The 19,012-nt window shown below is 49.1% G+C and overlaps 1 protein-coding gene across 9 annotated transcripts in view; it reads left to right on the top strand.

Moving 5' to 3' along the window:
- The window catches only part of ASCC1 (activating signal cointegrator 1 complex subunit 1), a 38,888-nt gene that overhangs the window by 16,553 nt on the left and 3,323 nt on the right, over positions 1–19,012 (top strand). For 2 of the 9 annotated variants that reach the window (XM_082309504.1, XM_082309503.1), the window contains 3 exons: positions 3,350–3,474; positions 5,318–5,397; positions 13,135–13,801. In XM_082309504.1, the coding sequence (XP_082165630.1) occupies positions 3,350–3,474; positions 5,318–5,397; positions 13,135–13,326 (397 nt within the window). In that variant the 3' untranslated portion in view covers positions 13,327–13,801. The other 7 variants (XM_082309508.1, XR_014227913.1, XM_082309510.1 and 4 more) reach the window with 7 other exon arrangements.

Raw genomic sequence — 19,012 nt, 5'->3', positions numbered from 1 at the left:
ACAAACAGCACTGCCTGGGATGTGGCAGTGTCTGGACAACCTTCCTCCATCTCGTTTTTGACAAGTACATCACCAGTGGCAGCGCTGTCTTTTCTCTTAGTGCCTTCTGGAAGACTGGGTAAACGTAAGAACTGTTGTACTCTGTGCTGCCAGTTGTGAGATGGGTGCAGAAGAGGGTAGGGGAATAGCTAAAAGAGCTTTAGCTTTCTGTCCCTGAGCCTTAGCCTTCTCTTTTTCTGGCAGCGCTGCCCTTTTGTGTCTGTTCCCATTGCTAGAGGACAGCAGGAGCTAGCAGGGGAGCACAGAGCAGTGCAGCTGGAGGAGGGAGGCTGTGAGCAGGGACTGGCTCAGGGAAGAAACAACATGTTCTGGCATCTCCTTTCCCCGAGGGCTGAGGAGACAAGGGGAGGCCCCCTGCTTAAAACCGCACTTTGGAGGCTGTGTTGAAATAAGAGATCGGAAGTGGGATAAGGAAATGGGTGGGAAAATGAAAATGTAAGAATTGCTGGGAGGCAGTAGGAATTGAAATCTTTTCCTCTTCTCGGCTTTTCCACTTTGAAGTCTGTCCTACCCTGAAAGAGGTGAGGTAAAACAAACAGGGCGGGTGGAGAACCAGGACAAGCTAGAGATCAGCCAGGAGACAGAAGAGAAGTGCAGGGAGAAACAAGACAGAAGCACTCAGAAAGACGAGACGGAGGCAGACACTGGGTGACCCAAATGCCCTTCGGTGGGTTTGTTGTAGAAAGCCTCCAAAGTGTCAGCTCTGAGAGCTGAGGTATGAGCCTCTTCTCCTGAGTCACCGAGCTCTGGATCACCTCTGAGGTGCAGTGCTTGTAAGTCTGCTTGCATCTGAAAATAAGTCTGCGACCTGAGGAACTGGTGGAGAAATTCTGTAGAGCGTAAGTAGGGCCTAAAGTGAGGCAGTGATGTCTGCCTGCATCTGGAGACAGCTCAAATTGTTGGTACTAGCACTGCAGTCTGCTTCAGATGCCAGCCGTATCCGTTTTGCTGAGAACCCACTTAGCCACAGTGCTAGCAGATGATGCTGATGTGCATTAGGGGTGGCAGAGCTGATTTTGGCAGGGGAGAGAAATGAGGTCTTCGAGTGCCTTGAAACTGAAAATGACCCCTACCTGCCCCCTCTGAGAAAGGGCTGATGTCTCCTCTGTCCATCACACAGATCTATTAGCTGAGGTTTTGACCAAACCCAGATCTTGTGCTTTGCATGGCACCTGGAGGCTCCCAGACTTCTTTTCCGCAACACCTTTTTTTGCTTTTTGCATAGCAGTGTGCTCAGAGAGGGCCACGCGATCTTAAATTTTTATCCTTGGCCCAGGTCGGTCCTGCCCTCACCTGCAAATTAATTCATCTGGTACTTCTCCCCTAATATAATTCCTTAGCTGTTAGCAATCATCCAGAAAACATTTAGCTTTGCCGAGGGGAAAGAAGATATTTTTGTATTGATGGAGAGCAGTGAAAGCTGCTTTTCCTACCTTTGAGATTCCAGCATCACAGTGTTGGACAAACAGTGATTATAAAGAGAGGACAAATGGTGATCCCTCCAGAAGACTCTGCTTTGGTTTTGGGTCTGCTAGATGGATCATTGCTGAGCAGCTCCATGCACCTCTTGCCTGCTAAAACCTGCTGTGCTTTGCTCAGGGAAATAGGGAAAGCAGTTTCTCAGCTGCAAGGCCAATACTAGAGGAGAGTGGCAGCCACGTGGTTTGCTGTGCTGGATCAGACCGCTGCAGCCCACGTTTAAGAGAGGTGTGTGCCTTCCTGTCTCATGCAAAAGACGTCTTGCTAGCTCTGTGTAGTTCTTGGCATGGCTGAGAGGTGGAGTTCCTTCCTGATCTTTGGATGATCTTGATCAGCTTAAGCTATAAAGCAGGAGATTTGATTTACCCTGACTTAGCTTGCATAACTGCAGACAGAATTAGGGGTTGGCAAGCCCTTCTGCACATATAACGGCTCAGACTGAGAGAGGGATCACGCTCTGATGCCTCCCACATGGCAAATAATTTCCATTATAATTCATTCTAATTTGTTTTATTTCCTTGATTAACTCTATAACGTAATAAAGCACCATTTTCACTTGAGCTATTCTCTGTTAATTTGTTTTAGTATTGTCTGTAATGATATTCATTTAAGCTTTGTCATTGCTAATTTTAAAAATCACTGATGTAAAGCCAGAAAGTGGTAGAAAACCATGACAATTGGTAGCTTGAGAGTCTTGAAATCGTCACGTGGGGGCTGGTAGCCCGTGAGGGGCAGTACAAAACTGGTGGTGGGATAGGAGCTGGCATCCGGAGCGTGGCAGCCCCGGGCTCTGGGAGCCAGCCTCAGAGAGGCCACAGTCTGCCTCTCCTGCTGCAGCTGAGATGCGAAAGTGGTGGGACCTGGTGGAGCAGAGAGGTGTCTAATCCCTTGGACGCGGTGAGAGAAGCCCAAATTCTTCTGCATAGAGTAATACCCTCTTGCCTTGTTTTCGGGGATGGGGAGCTCTTGTTCTAGCACATCCTTGCTGCTTTTGGTAAGGCTGAGGCACTGCAGAAGTTTTGTGGGGGACAGCAGCAGCCTGGAAGTTCTTCAGCTCTTTAGACATAGGACATGTGAGTGCATTGCTCTGATCACCTGCCTGCTCCTGCTGCCTATCCTAGGACAGGTCTGCCCGCAGATCCCTGGAGCCACAGCCGCTTTCATCCCTAACTGAGGCCAGACAAGAAGGTGGCAATAAGTCCTTTGATTCTGCTCGCTCAGTAGCTCCAAAGCTGGAGCATTCACCGGGATATGCTCTCTGGGTTTCTGCCCTCTGTCACCACGTTCTGGGCTCTCCCAGAAATTAAGCCCAGTGACTGGGTTGCTTATTTGGGACAGAGAGGGTCCGAGATCTGGCCCGGTGCACTGTAGAGGTCGCAGTCCCTGAGCAGAGCAGGCCCTCCGGGAGCCAAGATGCCTAAGCCCCCCTGGGGGTCTGCAGATTTTAGCCTTTGTAAGAAGAGTCACATTGTGTTCCCTGGCAGTAGAAAGATGCATCCTTCAAGTCCCGATAACATCTGTCACTGCAAACAAGCTCTCTGCTATGCTAAATCTGCCCTTCTTCGTGGAATGTTTGCAGCAGAAGTGATCACCAAGGAAGCTTTGCGAAACAGCCAGAACTGTTTGCATTAGAGCTGAATTTTGATGGCTCTGTTCGCTTTCTATCAGAGACTGGCTCCCTTTCCCCGCGTGCATGCAGATACTTCATTTCACACATGCTGCCCTCCCTGGCTGAAAAGCAAAAAGCCGATGACGCAGGGGTTTCTCCTTGGTTTACGCAGCTCTGTTCTTTCTGGTTTTGCCTTCCCAGATTGCAGGTGATTGCTGATCAACTGGTGGAAAGGTTCGTGGCCTCTGGCCTGATGCTTAAAGAATGGGATAGGGTGAAACTGCATGCTACAGTCATGAACACTCTCTTCAGGAAAGACCCAAGTGGTGCGTATCCCTCATCCTTACTGATAAATGCATTTAAAGTAGTACCTCTGACTGGGAAATGCTTTTGTTGGCTTTTATGTTTCTTTTGTTAAATTTTGTGATTTTTCTTGATCTCAAAAATACCTACAAGCAATCAGCAGAGCTGGAGAAAGCAGGCATGCTTTGAGCACTTTCTGGATCTTTTCTAAGATTCTTTGTCATAGCTTCAGAAGCACTATCACCCAGTAGCACTTATAACATCTGGGCCAGAGAGCAATGTATTCAAGTACCGTCTGAGGTCTTGGGCTCTCAGTGCCCCAACATTAAATTGAAATTCCGTAACAACTCGATGTGCTGTGCTGACCTTTAAACAAGGTGAAAACATGATCCTCTTTGGTCAAGTTAAAGATTGCCCGTTGGTTTAGGAACGCGATTCCAGTGTCATTCTCGTTAAATCAGATTCAGACAGCTATGAGGATGAATATGAGCTATTATTGAGTGTGTAGCGTCTGCTGTCCCTGCCAAAAGATTGTCTGCTCTAGCAGTCTGTAGCATCGTTCTTATCGCATTACTTTATAAAGCAGCCTCAGATGCATTGCGTTGAGGGAGGGGCAGTATATTACAGCCTTGTTCTCCGTGTGCAAACATGCGTATGCTCTGGCACTGGTGTGTAGTTTGCAAGCCTTAACAGCACTGCACTAAAGCTTTTTGTAGCTTTCTCTGGCATAGCGGCCTCTGTGCAATGCCGATAGGTTATGTCGAGTATTCTCCAGTTACTGCCTCTGTGAGCCTCTGTATGGACAGTGATAACAGCAGATGGTTTGTGTTACGGTTTTCTGTGCACCCAGCCGCAGGATTTGGGGATGACTGCTACTAAAGTCAGATAAGCATACTCAGGCAGTAGAAACCCTGAAAAGATGGGGCTTAGCTCTCTCAAACTGAGCCCTGAAAATCGGTGAACATGTAAGCCCAAAGTGCTGATGTGGCTCTCTGTTAGGGGAGGCACACGGGGAGCTGCGTCTGGCGTTACGAGTCTGTATTCTGAACAACCCCATGAGGCATGTGAGGCATTCAGACACAATGGTTGAGAGCATTACTCAGATAGCCATAGAAGTTGCTTTATATTCAATACAGGATTTGAATAGCGTGCTAGGTGTGAGTGGGACTTCATAGTTAATGCTGGAGATGAAAAAGCAATATTGAATGTGTTCACTGAGTGAGGCAGAGGTCCTGTGGAAAGAACAGATCATGTACTTGGGGATTATATAAAAATCCAGACATGCTCCGGGGAAATGGATCTAAGACGTAGGCATTTGGCAGTTGCTATAGGCCTAGGTTGCTATTCTTAATGTCTGTGTGTGTGGCTGCGTGCCCACCCCGCAGAAGCATACACACCACCTGTATGTGCTTCCTGGAGCAGGCAGCAGAGGTTTGTATGGGTGCTGTCCGGATTCTGCCTGGCATTGTGCTCGCATGCTTAGTCTGGTATTTGGTACTGTTCCAGGCGATGCAAGCGCTCATGGTGCTGGCTCTCACCCTGGCAGAATGTAGGATTAAAATCAGCCAGAGAGAAGCAGATGTGTTGCACTGAGCCGTCAGCCCTACAGAATCACCCTAGCAGTAGCTATGATTTAGGGTCTTTCCTCCAGGTAACGTAGGTGATCCCGATAAAGGCACCAATTCCTGTGTATTCAGCCTTGTTCTCTTTAAAACCAAAGTGGAAGTGTTTTTGCACTAAGAACTGGGCAAAGATGGTTTATTAGCTGGCAGCTGACTTTGGGGAGGGAGAGAGTGGGGGGTGAAGTACGGCACGCACAGTTCTCCCATCTGAAGCTCATTCTGGTGGTGGCTTTTCTCTTTACAGCTGAAGAGCGAAACAATACAATGATTGGTAAATCATCTTTCAAGGAACGGGAGTCGTTTAATGGCCGAAATATCCTCAAGGTCAGTATGAAACAGTTAGGGAAATCAAGCCAGCTGCGGATATTGTATAGCCAAAAGAGGTTGAAACACCTCTTCAAGACTGCTTTTGTCTTAGGCTTATGGGATCTCCGGGGGGGGGGGGGGGAAATCTGTTTAGAAAATAAATAATCCAGATCACTCGTAATTGGGAGCATTACAGTATTTAACAGAAGCGTTCTTAAAGCTGGTGAGGCTCAGATCAGGAGTATGTAGCACGAATGCTAAGTGGGTGTTCATGTTGTTGTTTACTTCGCTCGTGTTTTACCCTGGAGACTCAGGCTCGTGTCGATTCTCAGCCCACCAGAAAGGAGTACTTTGTTGCTCTTGTTCTACTCACTCATATATATTTATGAAACTAAAACCAACTGCCATTGCACTTACTCTTTTCTCCTGTTTTTTTAATCCCTGCTATTGATTTGCACGGTTTTGCTCCAGAAAAATAACAGATAGCGGTAGGGAGTCCCACCAGCAGGATCTGAGGGCTTTGGCAGTGATCAGAGGGTAGGAAGCAAGATCCCCCAGACCGCGGAGGTGGGTAAGGCTCGAAGGGGAGCATCCTGCAGCCTCCCAGGCTTTGCCCGCCAGGGTTGAGACTGCAGGCAGCCTCTGCTGCTCATCCAGATGGCAGTCTCAGACTGAAGCTGTGGTGCTTGGCCCCTGCAAGCGTCCAGAGAGAAAAGACAAGCGCAGAGAAGTAGAAATGGAAAACAACACTGGGTTGTAAGCAAATTTGCAATCCTCATTGTGCGAGGGGATTTGTTGCAGGCAGCTATGATAAGAGGGAGATGAGACAATGCATGAATACATTTGGGAACTGACAGAAGATATTCTGGCAACAAAGAGACATGAGAGAGGATGCAGACTGGATGGGAGTTGGACAGCCCAGAAGGACTTTAGGGCACCAGAGGAGGGAAAGGCTGTGTTTTATTTATGTTTACAGTTTTGCTGTATAATGTATTAGGCACTGGATGCATGGGGATCTGAAGGCAAGGAGTGGAACTGATTGATCTCCTTTGTGCAGAGGACAAACAAAGGGACAAAATTAGGTTAAGCTGTCATTGTCCTCAAACGAGTCTGTGCAAGCGCGGTGTCATGACTCAGCATCGCCACATGTTGAGTGTTCGGTGTGAGACTGCAGTATTGCAAACTGAAGCAGGAAAGCTACAGTCGTGTTCCCTTTCTTCATGTGACCTGCAAGTTTTGGTTCGCTCCCGGTGTCTGAGAGCTAGGCTCCAGAAAGGGAAGGTGGTATGTGTCGGGAGCCCTGAGTGCCTGCAGGGACTCAGCTTGCAAGGCGTATGCCCACGCTTCGCTTTGCTCTTTGCTCCTTTCTCTTGCCTCTGTTAAACTTGTCCTCAGACTTCAGAGAGACGTAAAATCAAACCATCAGTCTTCCTTAATGCTCTTCAGCCAAAAACATTTACGATTTGGAAGGCATTAACGATGCTCCCTCTACTGGTCACACCATTTGTGGACCGCGCTGTGGGGGTCTGAGGATCTGTGGGTCTGGTGGTGTGAGGTGCTGAGAAATGCAACTGCCCTACCTCAGATGGCTACTTCTTATCCTTGCTGCTCTCTGAAATATGAGCCGATGCATTTTTAAAGCTCCTAATTGATTTTGTACTGATGTAGCCAAAAGAGCTGCTGGCTGTTTGGACTGTTGATAATTACTTCAAAGCATGTCTTACCGCAAGAAATGTCATCCTTCTCCCCCACCTCCACTACATTTCCTAACCTGCTCGCTTCGTATTTCCCTTTGGTCTCCCACGTGCCTGCAGCAGAACGCCCATTGGCATTAATTAATTACATGAGTCATAAATAGCTCCAGGCTTCTTACCAGAGGAGCCCAGCCTCAGCCAGCCACTGATGCATTCTAGCATGACCTTGCAAGGATGTGCCAGTTCCCTCCCAGCCCCCTTTTATATACATTATTTATCTCCTGCTCAGGGAGGCTGCCCTCTCACAAAGTGGCTTCATTAACTTTTGCAATAGGATCTAAACGACGGGCTGTTAATGAATATGGCTGCAGTAAGGCAGGCTGGCTTGCAGGCACCGTCCCCTTGTAGGTAGAGCGATGTGCCGTGCACGTGTTTCCAGGCGGTGGGACTCTGCAATAGCTGAGTGGCAGTGTTCCCACTTGGAAAGCTGACAAAGCATGGCTACTGGTAGGAGGGCATCAAGTCGGAAAACTCGGGTTCCGTCACTCTCGTTCCCATTGTGCAGCTACGACCGGCGCTGTCGGGCCAAATGCTTTGCCTAGCGGAGGGCAGGACCGGAGCTGTCAGAGCACAGAGCACCATGGGGACACCTTGGTTCTGCTCTTCCAGTCTGAGGCTCCCCCCGTGGTCAGAGCTGGTGTGTGTGTGTGCAGATGCGCTGGCAGCACATGTTTGCTGATAGCATGCCTGCGTTACCCCAGGCTCCAGCTGGTATTTTGCTTTCAGCAGAACTAATCGGAATTTTATTTAATAATCCTTTGTTCTACCCGTTCCGCAGAGTTAAACATACACTCCTATTTGTGCTAATAAATAGTTGTGCAGGCCGGTACCTTCCCACACTGCTCAGAAAATAGATCCTGTAGGATGAGTTGCATTTGGGAGTTTAAATTACTTCTGTCTTGAAGAATACCCATGAGAAAGGCTCCCTGGCCTAGCTGGTGCTGAAAGCCCAAGGGAGTGTATGCCCCAACAGCTGAGTGATTTGTGTCTCTCATGAAAGTGTTAGATGCTTTAGCTTTGTGCTTGTCTAGTCTAGTCCCAAGAAGCTGGGGGTGCTTTATGAACCGCGTCATATGGAGCAATATGTATTTCTTCTAGCGGCTAGCTGATCGACTCCTTTGAACATGCGAGTCACGTACTGGACTCTTGCTCCAGTTGGGAATGAAGTGAATTGTCTCTTGGAGAGTGGAGGGAGGGGGCAGCAATTCACAGCTGAAGGAGAGCAGCAGCTCCTTCCCCGTGAGAGAAGGGTCAGGCCAGCCAGGCGGCCGGGCCCCGGGGAGATGGTGGTTTGGCAGCCCCCCTGCCTTGCCTCCTCCTATGTCCCAGGCGGTGGCTGTGTGCCCTGCGTCGCAGCTGGCCAAGCGGCACAGTGCTGGCACAGAGGCGGCTGGGGCAGCTGCCTGCATCTCCGGAGACGAAGCTTGGCTGCCTCCGGGCTTTTATTTATTTTGCTTACTGAAAAAACTAAGGCTGTGGTGAATAAATAAAAATGCAAAGAAATGCAAAGGTACCACCCGGCCAAAATTTTCTGTTATACTTTTAAAGGACAGGAAGGCTTACAGTAGGAAGAAAAACCACCTGGACTCTCACTGGGTTAAAATGGAATGATTTTTGACTTGAGGTCTGAGGAGTAAAAGGGTGGCCTTTGCCACATTCAAACAAGAGGGAAGCAAATTTTGAGTACAGAAAAAGACGAACCCCGCCGCTTGGCGCAGATCTGTGCATTAACAGCATACAAAATTAAATATTGAGGGAACAGCTACTGAGGTACAACAGCGGAAAGCTGCACATCTTATGTCTTAGGGCATTAGGGGAGACTTTAAGCTGGGATGCAAGACTGGGAACTAGATCAGTCGAGGCAGTGACACATGCTGCCATGCCCTGGTCCAGCAGCGGAAGCAGAGCATCCAGGCTGCAGAACTGCTCTGGGAGGGCTTCTAGGTCGGACAAGGTGTAATTCGATGAGGCTTCTCTTTTGAAGCCTGCATACAGGGTATTAAATTATGGGACTATATCTGCTTTCGCTTGGAGCAGGGGGAAAGTGCATTTACTGACAGATATACTGAGGCTAGTGGGGAGCCGATCATAGCAAACAAATCTGGTAGTGTTTCTGTGATCATTTTTATCTTGCTGGGTGAGAATAGTGCAGTGCCTGTGGTGTGTAGTAGTTCAGTTTAAGACATTTGATGCAGTGCTGTATAGAGAGATACAATGTAAAAGAAAAATCCTGTCCTGGATAAGCCCCCTAGCCCCTCAAAATACCCCAAACCCACCAAGCACTAAACAAATTAATATCTGCCCCTGTGTAGAGCCACCATTACCAGCTCTGCTTGCAGATGAGGAGTGCTTCTCGTGTTCTGCAGCCATCGGTACCTAGGCCTTTTCTGTGTAACTTTTGTTAGTGAATTTAAGGAGGCCGAGTCTTTTCCTGGTGTATTTTTAAGCTGAGGTGAAATCAAAGGGCCAAAGAACTCGCATTAGGTGAGATCAAGACTGCCCGGTGTTCAGAAAAGGTAAGAACATCTTGTTATCCTCAGTGAGGTGATAAAAGTGTATATCCGAAGTAGGACTGGCAACTGGAACAAGTACCTAACGGGAGGTGGCTGCTTGGAAAGTTTAGAGTTAAAAATACCAAACAAAAATCCACTGGGGTGAGAACAGACTGAATAAGAGATTGTGGTGCAACATCACTGTATCAGAAATAAGCCAGTGCTTTCCTCGCCTCGGTTTTGCAGAAGAATCAAAAGCAGAAATGAAAGGCTGTAATGCCGCTTTGCAGAGGAGAGGATTTTTGCCTTCAGTTCTGATCCTGCCATTATCGAGGGATACTGAAACGATCGAGGGGGCTCAGCAGTGCACAATTAGAGCAACAGTGGGATGGGAGGATGTGACAGTTGAGCAGATGAGACTGGAGATCAACGTTTGTATGATCTTGGGGAAAAAAGGAGATTAAATTGGGGTTGCCATGAAAATGCTTTCCTACGAATGATATTCTTCAGGAAAAAAAAGGCTTATTCACATTATTTGCATTTGGTGAAACGGGAATCTGAAGTGGCATTTGAAAAATCAGACTAGACAATAGAGGGAAAATATCTTTGTTGGAGTGTTTGGGCCTTGGAGCAGAGCGACGAGGCGGCGTTGGAGGTGTTGAGAGAAGGCTGAGACGCCGCACTGAGGAGAACGCAGTGCAGGAAGTGCAGAAGGTTTGTGCTAACTTGCCCGCGTGTGACAGAGGTCCATTTGGTGACCTTACCGTAAAGGGGAGAAGCCTCTTTTTTTCCAGAGGTGTGCAGCACCTCTCTGACTTAGTTTTAGCAGGAACTGTGAGTGCTGCAAGAGGGAGGATTTGCTGAGAGGGTTATAAAGTTTCTGAATCCCCTTGCCTCTTCTGGGCAAGGCTGCCTGCGGTGTGCCATAGGAGAGCAAAGCGGTGTGCTGCTCTGTGCCCCCCGGCACCGCCGCTGTCCCCTCCAGCCCAGCAGCTCAGCCGTTTTGGAGGTGCTCTGGGTGCCTCTGCCTTTGCGGGTCGTGCTGTGGGTGCCTCTGCCTCCCACCCAGCGAGCATCCCGCCTCCTCATTTCTCCGAGACTGCTGTTGTGCCACCAGCCAGCCGAGACAGCATCACCTCTTTGATCTTAAGAGGACAATTTTTCTCGGTGGAGCTGGCAGGGGTTGAATTACAGCGGCACCTTAATAGAAGACAGGGACCCAGCACATTAAGTGCAAAAAAAAAGAAAGAACACATTGATTAGCAAAAGTAGGCAGATCATCCCAAAGGTGCCGCGACCCTTCTGCCAGATAATTTCCTGGCTCTGTCCGAATTAATTTACTGGCTCCGTAGCTGAGCTCCTCCTCTTAGTGTTTGGTGAGTGTAGCGAGTAGGTCACATTGATGGGAGCTCCTTGTCCTAGTATTCCCGGGTGTGTCTCAAGCCTCCTGGCATCTCTGCAGCAAAGCCGAAGCCCAGCTCTTAAAGACTGTTGCTGCCTTTGCTATAATAGGCAGTGTTAGGAGCCACGGGGATGAGGCTTCTTTGGAGAAACGCAGCGCTTGGTTGTTAATTTCCTTAAACAAGTTGTACTGTAAATCCCTCATGTTTGAGGCGTAGCAGGGTCTGGGAAGTTAGCAGAGCCTTTAATGTGCTGGAGGTTTTTTTTATTCGTGTCTGAAAGATGTGCAAAAATCCGGTAACCTCCAAATGTCCCACTTGTATTTGTTTCTTAGTTTGCAGAATGCCTTTCACCATAGCAACTAGGGTTTGATTTCCTCAAGCGCATGAATTTTCATGGATTTGTGGCGAGGGGGGGAACGGACCCAAAACCCTGAGCTAAAGCAAAGGTTTTGCAGTATGGCAGTGGCGGGAGCATCTCTAGATTTGGCTTGTGAAGGAGGGGGCCCCTGGAGGGAGAGGATCTCAGCTGAACAAAGGCTTGCATCTGGCCCCAAATAGTTTTATTTGCAAGAAATCAGGCCTGACAGATTAATGTAGACTGTTGCTGAATGTCACCCTCCTCACTGCTGCATCACCCGCTGGCAGCTGAGGTGGCTTTGCTCCAGTTTTACGAAGAGCTGAGGTTTCACATGGCAGCAGTCAGAGGAGAAGGATCGGCTGCTGCCACGTTCGCAGAGCTCATCTGGAAACCTCGTACCCTTCCCACCCGTGGAGGTCAGGAGGGTCTTATGGACGGTATGAAGCATGCTCCTCTTAGGTCTGCAGATGAAACCCAGCTGGGGAGAGGCAGGAAAACTGCACACGTTAGTAGGCGGGAACAGAGCTCCAAATGATCTTGAGAAATCGGGCAGAAACAAATGGGCTGCTGCGAGCAAGGGCAGGTCCAGGAGGGAGCGGTGGCATCGGTGCAGGAGGGAGAACTGCCTCGATACCAGCCCCACAGAACGGGGTTTGGGTTATGGGGGACGGCTCCGGAGCACAAGCCAGCTGAGTGGGTCTGTGGAAATAAGAGAGGCACATGTCTGTAAAGTAAACCTCTGACTACGCTTAGCACTCGGCCCTCAGCTGAAGTGATTGTCCAGTTTTGGGCGCCATGGGTGGGTGCCTAGAAGGCAACAATCGAAAATGTCTGCGAGCTGAGACTGAAAGACTTAGAGTTGTTTTGAGACTAGTAAAGGTAAGGAGGAGGTCAACACATAGGAAGAACTCTTTAAGCATGCAAAAGCTTTTGCCAGTAGTGGATACTCTATCCTCCATGGTAGGGTGAGAAATAACGGGCTTAAATTGTAGCAAGACCTTCAAAGTAGGTGTTAGAAAGATCTTTGTAATGGGAAGGATGATGAAGCACTGCCCTAGAGGAGCAGGAGAAACGCGGGTCTCGGTTCTTTGGAGGGAGCAGAGACGTTAGTCCAGGATCTGCCAGCAATGAGCTCCTCCTGCCTTGGGGAAGGAGAGGACAGTGGAGCCGATAACCTCTTTCGGTCCTTTCTTCAGCTTGTCGCTTTATGATTACTGCGTGAAATATATACAAAACACCCATGAGATTGCATTTGCAAATGTACCAAAAGCTTCTTGGCATTTATGTGCCATTTACTTTGGCTCAGTAAAATAAAAATATAAAAGAGAAACCTCCCATCGTATATGCCTAGGATCTTTCTCCCTGAACTCCATACGTGCTTTTTGCTCTTACTTTGGTGCTTTTCCAGATAGAGATGGTTATATTGTTATTGCTTTCCAAGGGACAGCACCAGCGATTGAATCAGAAGGGCTTTTCCTGTGTCATGAGGAGATACCCCTGACTTGCATCCCGTGTTGGGCTCGTGCTAACCTAAGATGCTCGCTTGTTTGTAATTTCAGGTCTTGGTGGTTCATGGCAAAGCTTGCGGATATAAATGACTCGAGTAGTAGCAAGCTGAAAGTGAACGATAAAGGAGTTAGTGCTTTGCTTATGACACAGATCAGCTGTGCCCCCAAAAGATAGGCCGCTGGGACTTTTACGACCAGATTTTCTCCCTCCTCAAGTCTGCATGCTTTATTCTTCCTAAGGGAAATGAGGTGAAAGGGCCTCTGCTGCCACCTTTTAAAACCTGCCAGAGGCTGAAAGAAAACGAGAGGGGAAGGGCTGTTCCTCGCGTTATCTGGGTGGAAGGACTCGATGCTATATTGGTGACGGAGAGACACTCCAGAGCCAGCTGCACACTCGCAGAACAAAAGCAACGATCCGCATACGCCCGCTGAGCTTTGTGGCTGATGCTTGGAGGCCTTGGTGCAGGCAGCGTGGTTGTGGTGACAGCCCGGATGACAACTGCCTTCCCTTTCTGCCCTTCCTAGCCCTCGCTTCCACCCTTGCCTTGTGACTCTGCACGATGTCTTAACCCTGTAACACGCATGCAGTAATGGAAGGTGTGGGATGCCCGGTCAGCGGTCCTTTAAGAAGCCATGAAAAGGAAGCAGTTGCTAATTTGGAGAGGAGGTGGGGAACGCCAGGAAGAGCCACCTCTCTGGATGAGTGCCTGTCTACCTGCTTTTCCTACATATCTCGTGCATTATTGCTGGCAAGCTTCCAAACACCATTAAACCTCTGACAGATAATCATTGGCGGAGTGGTGTCCAGAGTGAATAATACAGGAATCAGATATTTCTTTTTGGCACCAAACTGTTTCAGAAAGCATATTTTGAAAGTTGAAAATAGAAGAAAAAAAAATCTACTAATTGAACAAACTCCCCAGATCTTGACACGTTGCCCAGTTGTGTCTCATCCTCTGGGACCCACCAGGGGATTTGGTTTGGGGTTTGTCTGTCGTAATTTGGGGGAGTTTAGGTCGCAAACGGAAAGGGTTTTGGTGCATTTCACAGGATGAGGAAGAAGGAGCTCTGCCAGCACATACTGCAGCCTGGGAACTGGGGCAGCTTCTGCCCTTCCATGCTGTGGAGGTAACAGCCTTCTGTAGACCTTTGGGGTTGTCAACAGGGAGGTGCTGGTAGCATAAATCCGCAAAGCCAAAACGGGGCACAGGCAGGCTGGCCCTTGAGGTCCCTCTTTTACCAACAGCTTTCCATTGCTGAACTGCGTTCACAAGTCAGCCTGCTGAGGAGCGACAGAGGTGCTGCTCAGACCTGAGAGGCCCTGACAGGTCTGCGCGGGAGGTCACAGGAGCAAGGTGCGTTAAGCAGGTAGGTGGGATCCCAAAAGCACGATTGGAGGCTGTGGTTCGTACAGCAAAGGAGGTTAAGCAGCAGAGCTCCGATGGATAGAGTTTGCTGGAGTTCAGTGGACTCTTCATAGAGTCCGTCAGTGTTTCTGAGTGTTACTTTCACATTTCTAAAATTTTTTTTTTTTTTTTTTAATTTTTAATCTATCCATGTTTTTTGCCATCAGTAACTTTTCCTCTGTCAAACCTTTTTGCTTAATGCTGGTATCAGCTCTGTAACACAGCAGTTTGCCGAAGGCGCCTTCCCTGCTGTAGCTGGCATGGGTACCACAGTTGTGCTTTAGCCAGATGATTTGGAAGAGCGACTGCTCTCTGCAGTGTTTTCCATCCCAAGCTGTGGACGCGTTATACAAGCGTTAATTCAAATGTCGCATCCCTTATGAGATGGATAAATAGCCTGATGTTTATTTGGGCAAGTTGCAGCCCGTGGTCTGATCCTGTCTGGGTCGCTCCCCTCCCTTGTAGCGTAAGATAGTGCAAGAAGGGTTTGGGGTGTTGGGGTTGTGCTCTGCTGCGAGTACCACTGGAGTATCCGGGGCAGGGTGCGGAGGGTCTGAAAACAAACAGGTTTCATTGCTCCGTGTTGAGGCACCTCTTCAGAAACGCCGCTTAATTTTTCTCCATGCTTGTCAGCGAGTGCCTGGGATTTTGTTTGCTTCTTCCCTTCCCCGAAGGGGATAACAGCACCGTAGCATGCCGATTTCCCACAGAAAGCAACCTCCCGTCCCTCCTGGCTTTCCGAGTTCGTTCCTTCCTTCACCGCTGCTCCCGATCAGGACACGCTGGGGGTAGCGGCTGCCACCGGGCGAGCTGGTGACTGTTGTCACTGTGTGCAGAGCAGATGAAGCTGTAAAGCCTGCGGCTCCTCTGAAGCTTGAGTTTAATCTCCTGGTTTGAGCTCTTTCCGCGCTGCTGTCTGCTGCTGGACCCTGATTCCCGGTGTGATCTTGCATGGCCACAGCACCGGGTTGCCTGTCAAAACGATCCTCCTGCGCATGGTCTCCCATGGAGGCAGAGACGAGTGGCACTCAGCCTGTTTGCATGCCTTCCTGGAAGGGATCTTTTGGTGGATAAACACCTTCAACCCAGGCGAAACAGACGAGAAGGGATTGCTGGCATCCCGTCCTCAGCGTGGACTGCGCAGCAGGAATGACAGTGAGCTTGTCCTCAGCCGTGGGTTCCCGGAGCTGCGAGCCTCTTCCTTCCCGCATCTCAAAAGTTGCTAATTTCTGTGCTTGTTCCAGATATGAAAAACAGGACCCCCCTCAGCTCCCAGCCAAGGGCAGCTGGGTTTCTTAGGCTGATTGGTCACAGGCTAATGACATTACATGCCTCTGCTCGCCCGCAGTGCTGATTCACCGGGGACAGTTTTGTACTGTTAATCTATAATACCCCTACCCTAAGGCACTGCTTTCTGTGGCTGGAGTTCACAACAAAGCGAGCTCCCTCCAGACTGGGGCAGGGGGTGTGTGTGTGTATACATTTTATCCTGTGATAATGCTGTTCTTTGGTGGTAGTTTTTAATTGCAAGGCGTTGCAGTGAATCGTTGTTCCCTCGGCATTTCTGAGCACCGAGGCTCTCGGCAGAGCTGCTTGGACTTTTTATTGATTCAGGATGGGTTCCTTTTTGGCTGACTACCGTAGACGACGTAAGGCTTTAAAAACTGATCAATAATCCTGATGGTAGCAGCAAAATCCAGGCCAGGCAGTGTGAGGGCAAGCCAGAGATTACGTGAAGGAAGTTTTAAATACCTCTTACTCCCTTCCCTTGTCTGGACTTATTTTGTCCTCCTGCTGCCCAGTGCCTCTCCAGGCGAATCCATTAATATTTCTCATGCTTGTTGAGCCTGTGACAGGTGATTTAAAAGCACCAGTTTGTGTTGGCATCTCCGCTCTTCATAACCGGTGCTGAAACGCACCGCTGCTGTCCTTACGTGGATTAGTGCCGTGATTTATTGCTGTTGTTTCCAGGTTTGAACACAAAGGTGCTGTCTCATTCTGGGAGGGTTGTCTGCAGGAAGCGAGCCCCCGAGGATGGCTGCTTGACAAATACCCGCGCTGGGGAACACAACATCATTTAGACACAGGTTTTAACTGCTTCATCGAGGAATCGTCTTCCTTTGCATTTGTTTCTACAGTGTTTTGGTAAAACCTACTTTACAGGCTTAGGCAAAAGGGGGAAAAATGCAGAAAAGAGACATCCTAGTTTTGATATGTTGCTCTGCCTTTGATAAGGAAGTTGTTGTGGTTTGGGGGCTGACATTTGTACTAGCATTTTTGGCTCAGGTTTGCAAGGAGCAAGCGGTTTGATGTGTGATTCTTTCTTTCCCAAAACAAGTCTTCAGCCTCTGTCTTCCTTCAGAAAATGATTGTCGCACCCCAAGGGAGCCCTGCTGTGTAATTTGTGGGTAATAGAGGGGAACGGACCTCGGAGGAAGAAGGGTTTCCAACATCTGAACGGAATTGTCTTAAATGCGAGAAATTGGGGTGTTAAAAATGACAGGCATGCTGCTGGCTTTTGCTGGCTCAGAATAAGTGACTTTGGGGGAGAAATGGAGAAAAGCTTGCTTTCTGGGAGTTACCGCAGGGCTGCCCACCTTTCATTGTTACCTGCGCAGTTGTGTCCTTGGACCCGGCCCTCCAGAAGGCCGAGGGAGAAGGAGGAGCGCTTGCACACGTGGGCCTACGGTAGTTTGCAGGCTGACATGTGAAATACAGGTTATCCATGGACCAGTACGCTCCCTCTCTCAGGGGCTCGTGGCTTTCGGGGAGGGCGGCGTGGCTGCCATCCCTGCCATCCCCTGCAGGTCCCAGGATGCCGCTCCCGGGAGGATGTTGTGCCGCTCTCTAGGCACCCGCTTCCTCCCCATGGGAGATGCTGTGTCCTTCTAGGCATCCTCGCTGAGCCTTTGGCTGTGGTTTGAAAGGCAGGCCACATCTCTGGCACGTTTGCTTAGAGGTGCTGGGTCTGGGGTTAAAAGTTAACAATGCTCTTTCCTTATTCAGTTCTAATTTAATTTGGGAAGGCAGCAGGGAGACAGAGGGCACTTAGTCCGGTAAGTGCTATTCCCTTGATGGGAGTTAGTAGCTTGCACGGCGTGCATGGTGTTGACTTCATAAGCTGACCTTTACCTCCATCAGGTTCATTTTCATTTATAATATTTAAAAAAAAATCCCAACCCCCAACCTCTTATTTATTCTTTAGGCCGCGAGGACGTAAATCCTTCAGCGTGTTTGGATTTATAGAATTACTGCGCTTTTGCTGAGCCTCACGTACCACTCCAATCAAATGACACGGCTTTCGGTAACCGTGCGGGCGATTGCGTTTTTCCTCCCCCCGCCTCCCTCCTAGCTGCTCCTGATCCGCGCCTCCTCGTGCCCCCTGCAGCCTTTTAGCGGAAAGGTGGGCCCTTGGCACCCATGGGAAGGGATAGGAGGGGGACTAGGCAAGTCTTGGGGTTATCAGCATTTGGGCATGAAGCGTAACAACCTCCAGGTATCTTCTTTCCTCGCCCGCAATAAAAAATGCTAAAATGCTTTTATAGGAGGCATTTCATCAGCTGTGCTACAGGCCTCCTCCGAAACCAGAGCGTTTCCGTGGTGGCTGGGGAGAGGGGGGAGATATAAATATCTTTCTTCGGCTCCGCTTGGCTTCTCCCCAAGATAAATAGAAGCCAAAGTCGAAAGCAGAGGCTTGGCCTTCTGAAATCTCTTCCCAAGCCCCCGGGGACTTGAGCGCAGAACGCTTTTGTGACAGGAAGCCGGCTCCCAGTGTTTTGGGGGTCTCAGAGGATGATGTTTGAGGGGCCTTCCTCCCCACTGCCCGAGGCAGATCTTGGCCGTACCGTGGCTTGGCTGTGATCTCCACGCCTGGCGTCCAGTGGCTTCTGTCGTGGGAAGCCTCAGGGAGCAAAGAAGCATTGGTGAGAAGCTGGCTTGAAACAAGAGCAGAAAAAAATGTCTGTGGTTGTCCTCTAAATCTTGTAGCATGTTTACTCTCAGAAAGTACAGCTACATTACCAAAAATCAATAGTTCTAGCAGCGTTCTCCCTAGGAAACACACACACGCTCGGACACACGAGAGGTGGTAGGTCTTAAAAAAGCCAAGGGAATACAAAGTGCTTTGGTACAAGGGTTTTGCTTCACTTTTAGCAGTGTACAAATGGAGGGCCCTTGGCCTGGGCCGTGTCTTCTGGGACTTTCCGATTGTCTTTCTGGTCCGATGTGCCTGAGGCTGTGCGAGGCAAGAGGGGCTGGGGGGAGGGTTTGTCGCTTTAACTAATTTTTGCTTTGAAGTACATATGTTTTGTAAGAAAAACAGGTTGTGGTGTGCAGAGATAATATAAACAAGTATTTGAAAGACTCTTCCTTTGGCTGTTTTGTGTAAGGGTTTGACTTCCAGGGCTGCTGATGGGACCGGCACATCCTTGCATTTCGTTTGTTTTCTTCATGTTTGCAAAGACTTCATTCTACAGAAATAAATGTGTCTTGCCCCCTTCCCTTTTAAAAAAAATTCCTTTTCAAATCCTACTATCTTCTTGCTTACCCGTGCACCTACCGCTCCCTCCCTTAGGAATGGAGAGAAATGATTTCCGTTTTTCCCGAGTGGAGAGTGCTCTGTGAAGGAAAGGAGTGTCGATATGAACGACCGCTTTGACAGAGACGGGTGTTAAGGTTTGGGGTGAGTGGGGACGCTGGCGGCAAGCACTGCA

Source organism: Platalea leucorodia (genome assembly GCF_965183815.1).
Source record: "Platalea leucorodia genome assembly, chromosome: 4".
Lineage (NCBI taxonomy): Eukaryota > Metazoa > Chordata > Aves > Pelecaniformes > Threskiornithidae > Platalea > Platalea leucorodia.
Note: the sequence above shows the minus strand (reverse complement) of the source record. Positions and strands in the feature narration are given on the sequence as shown.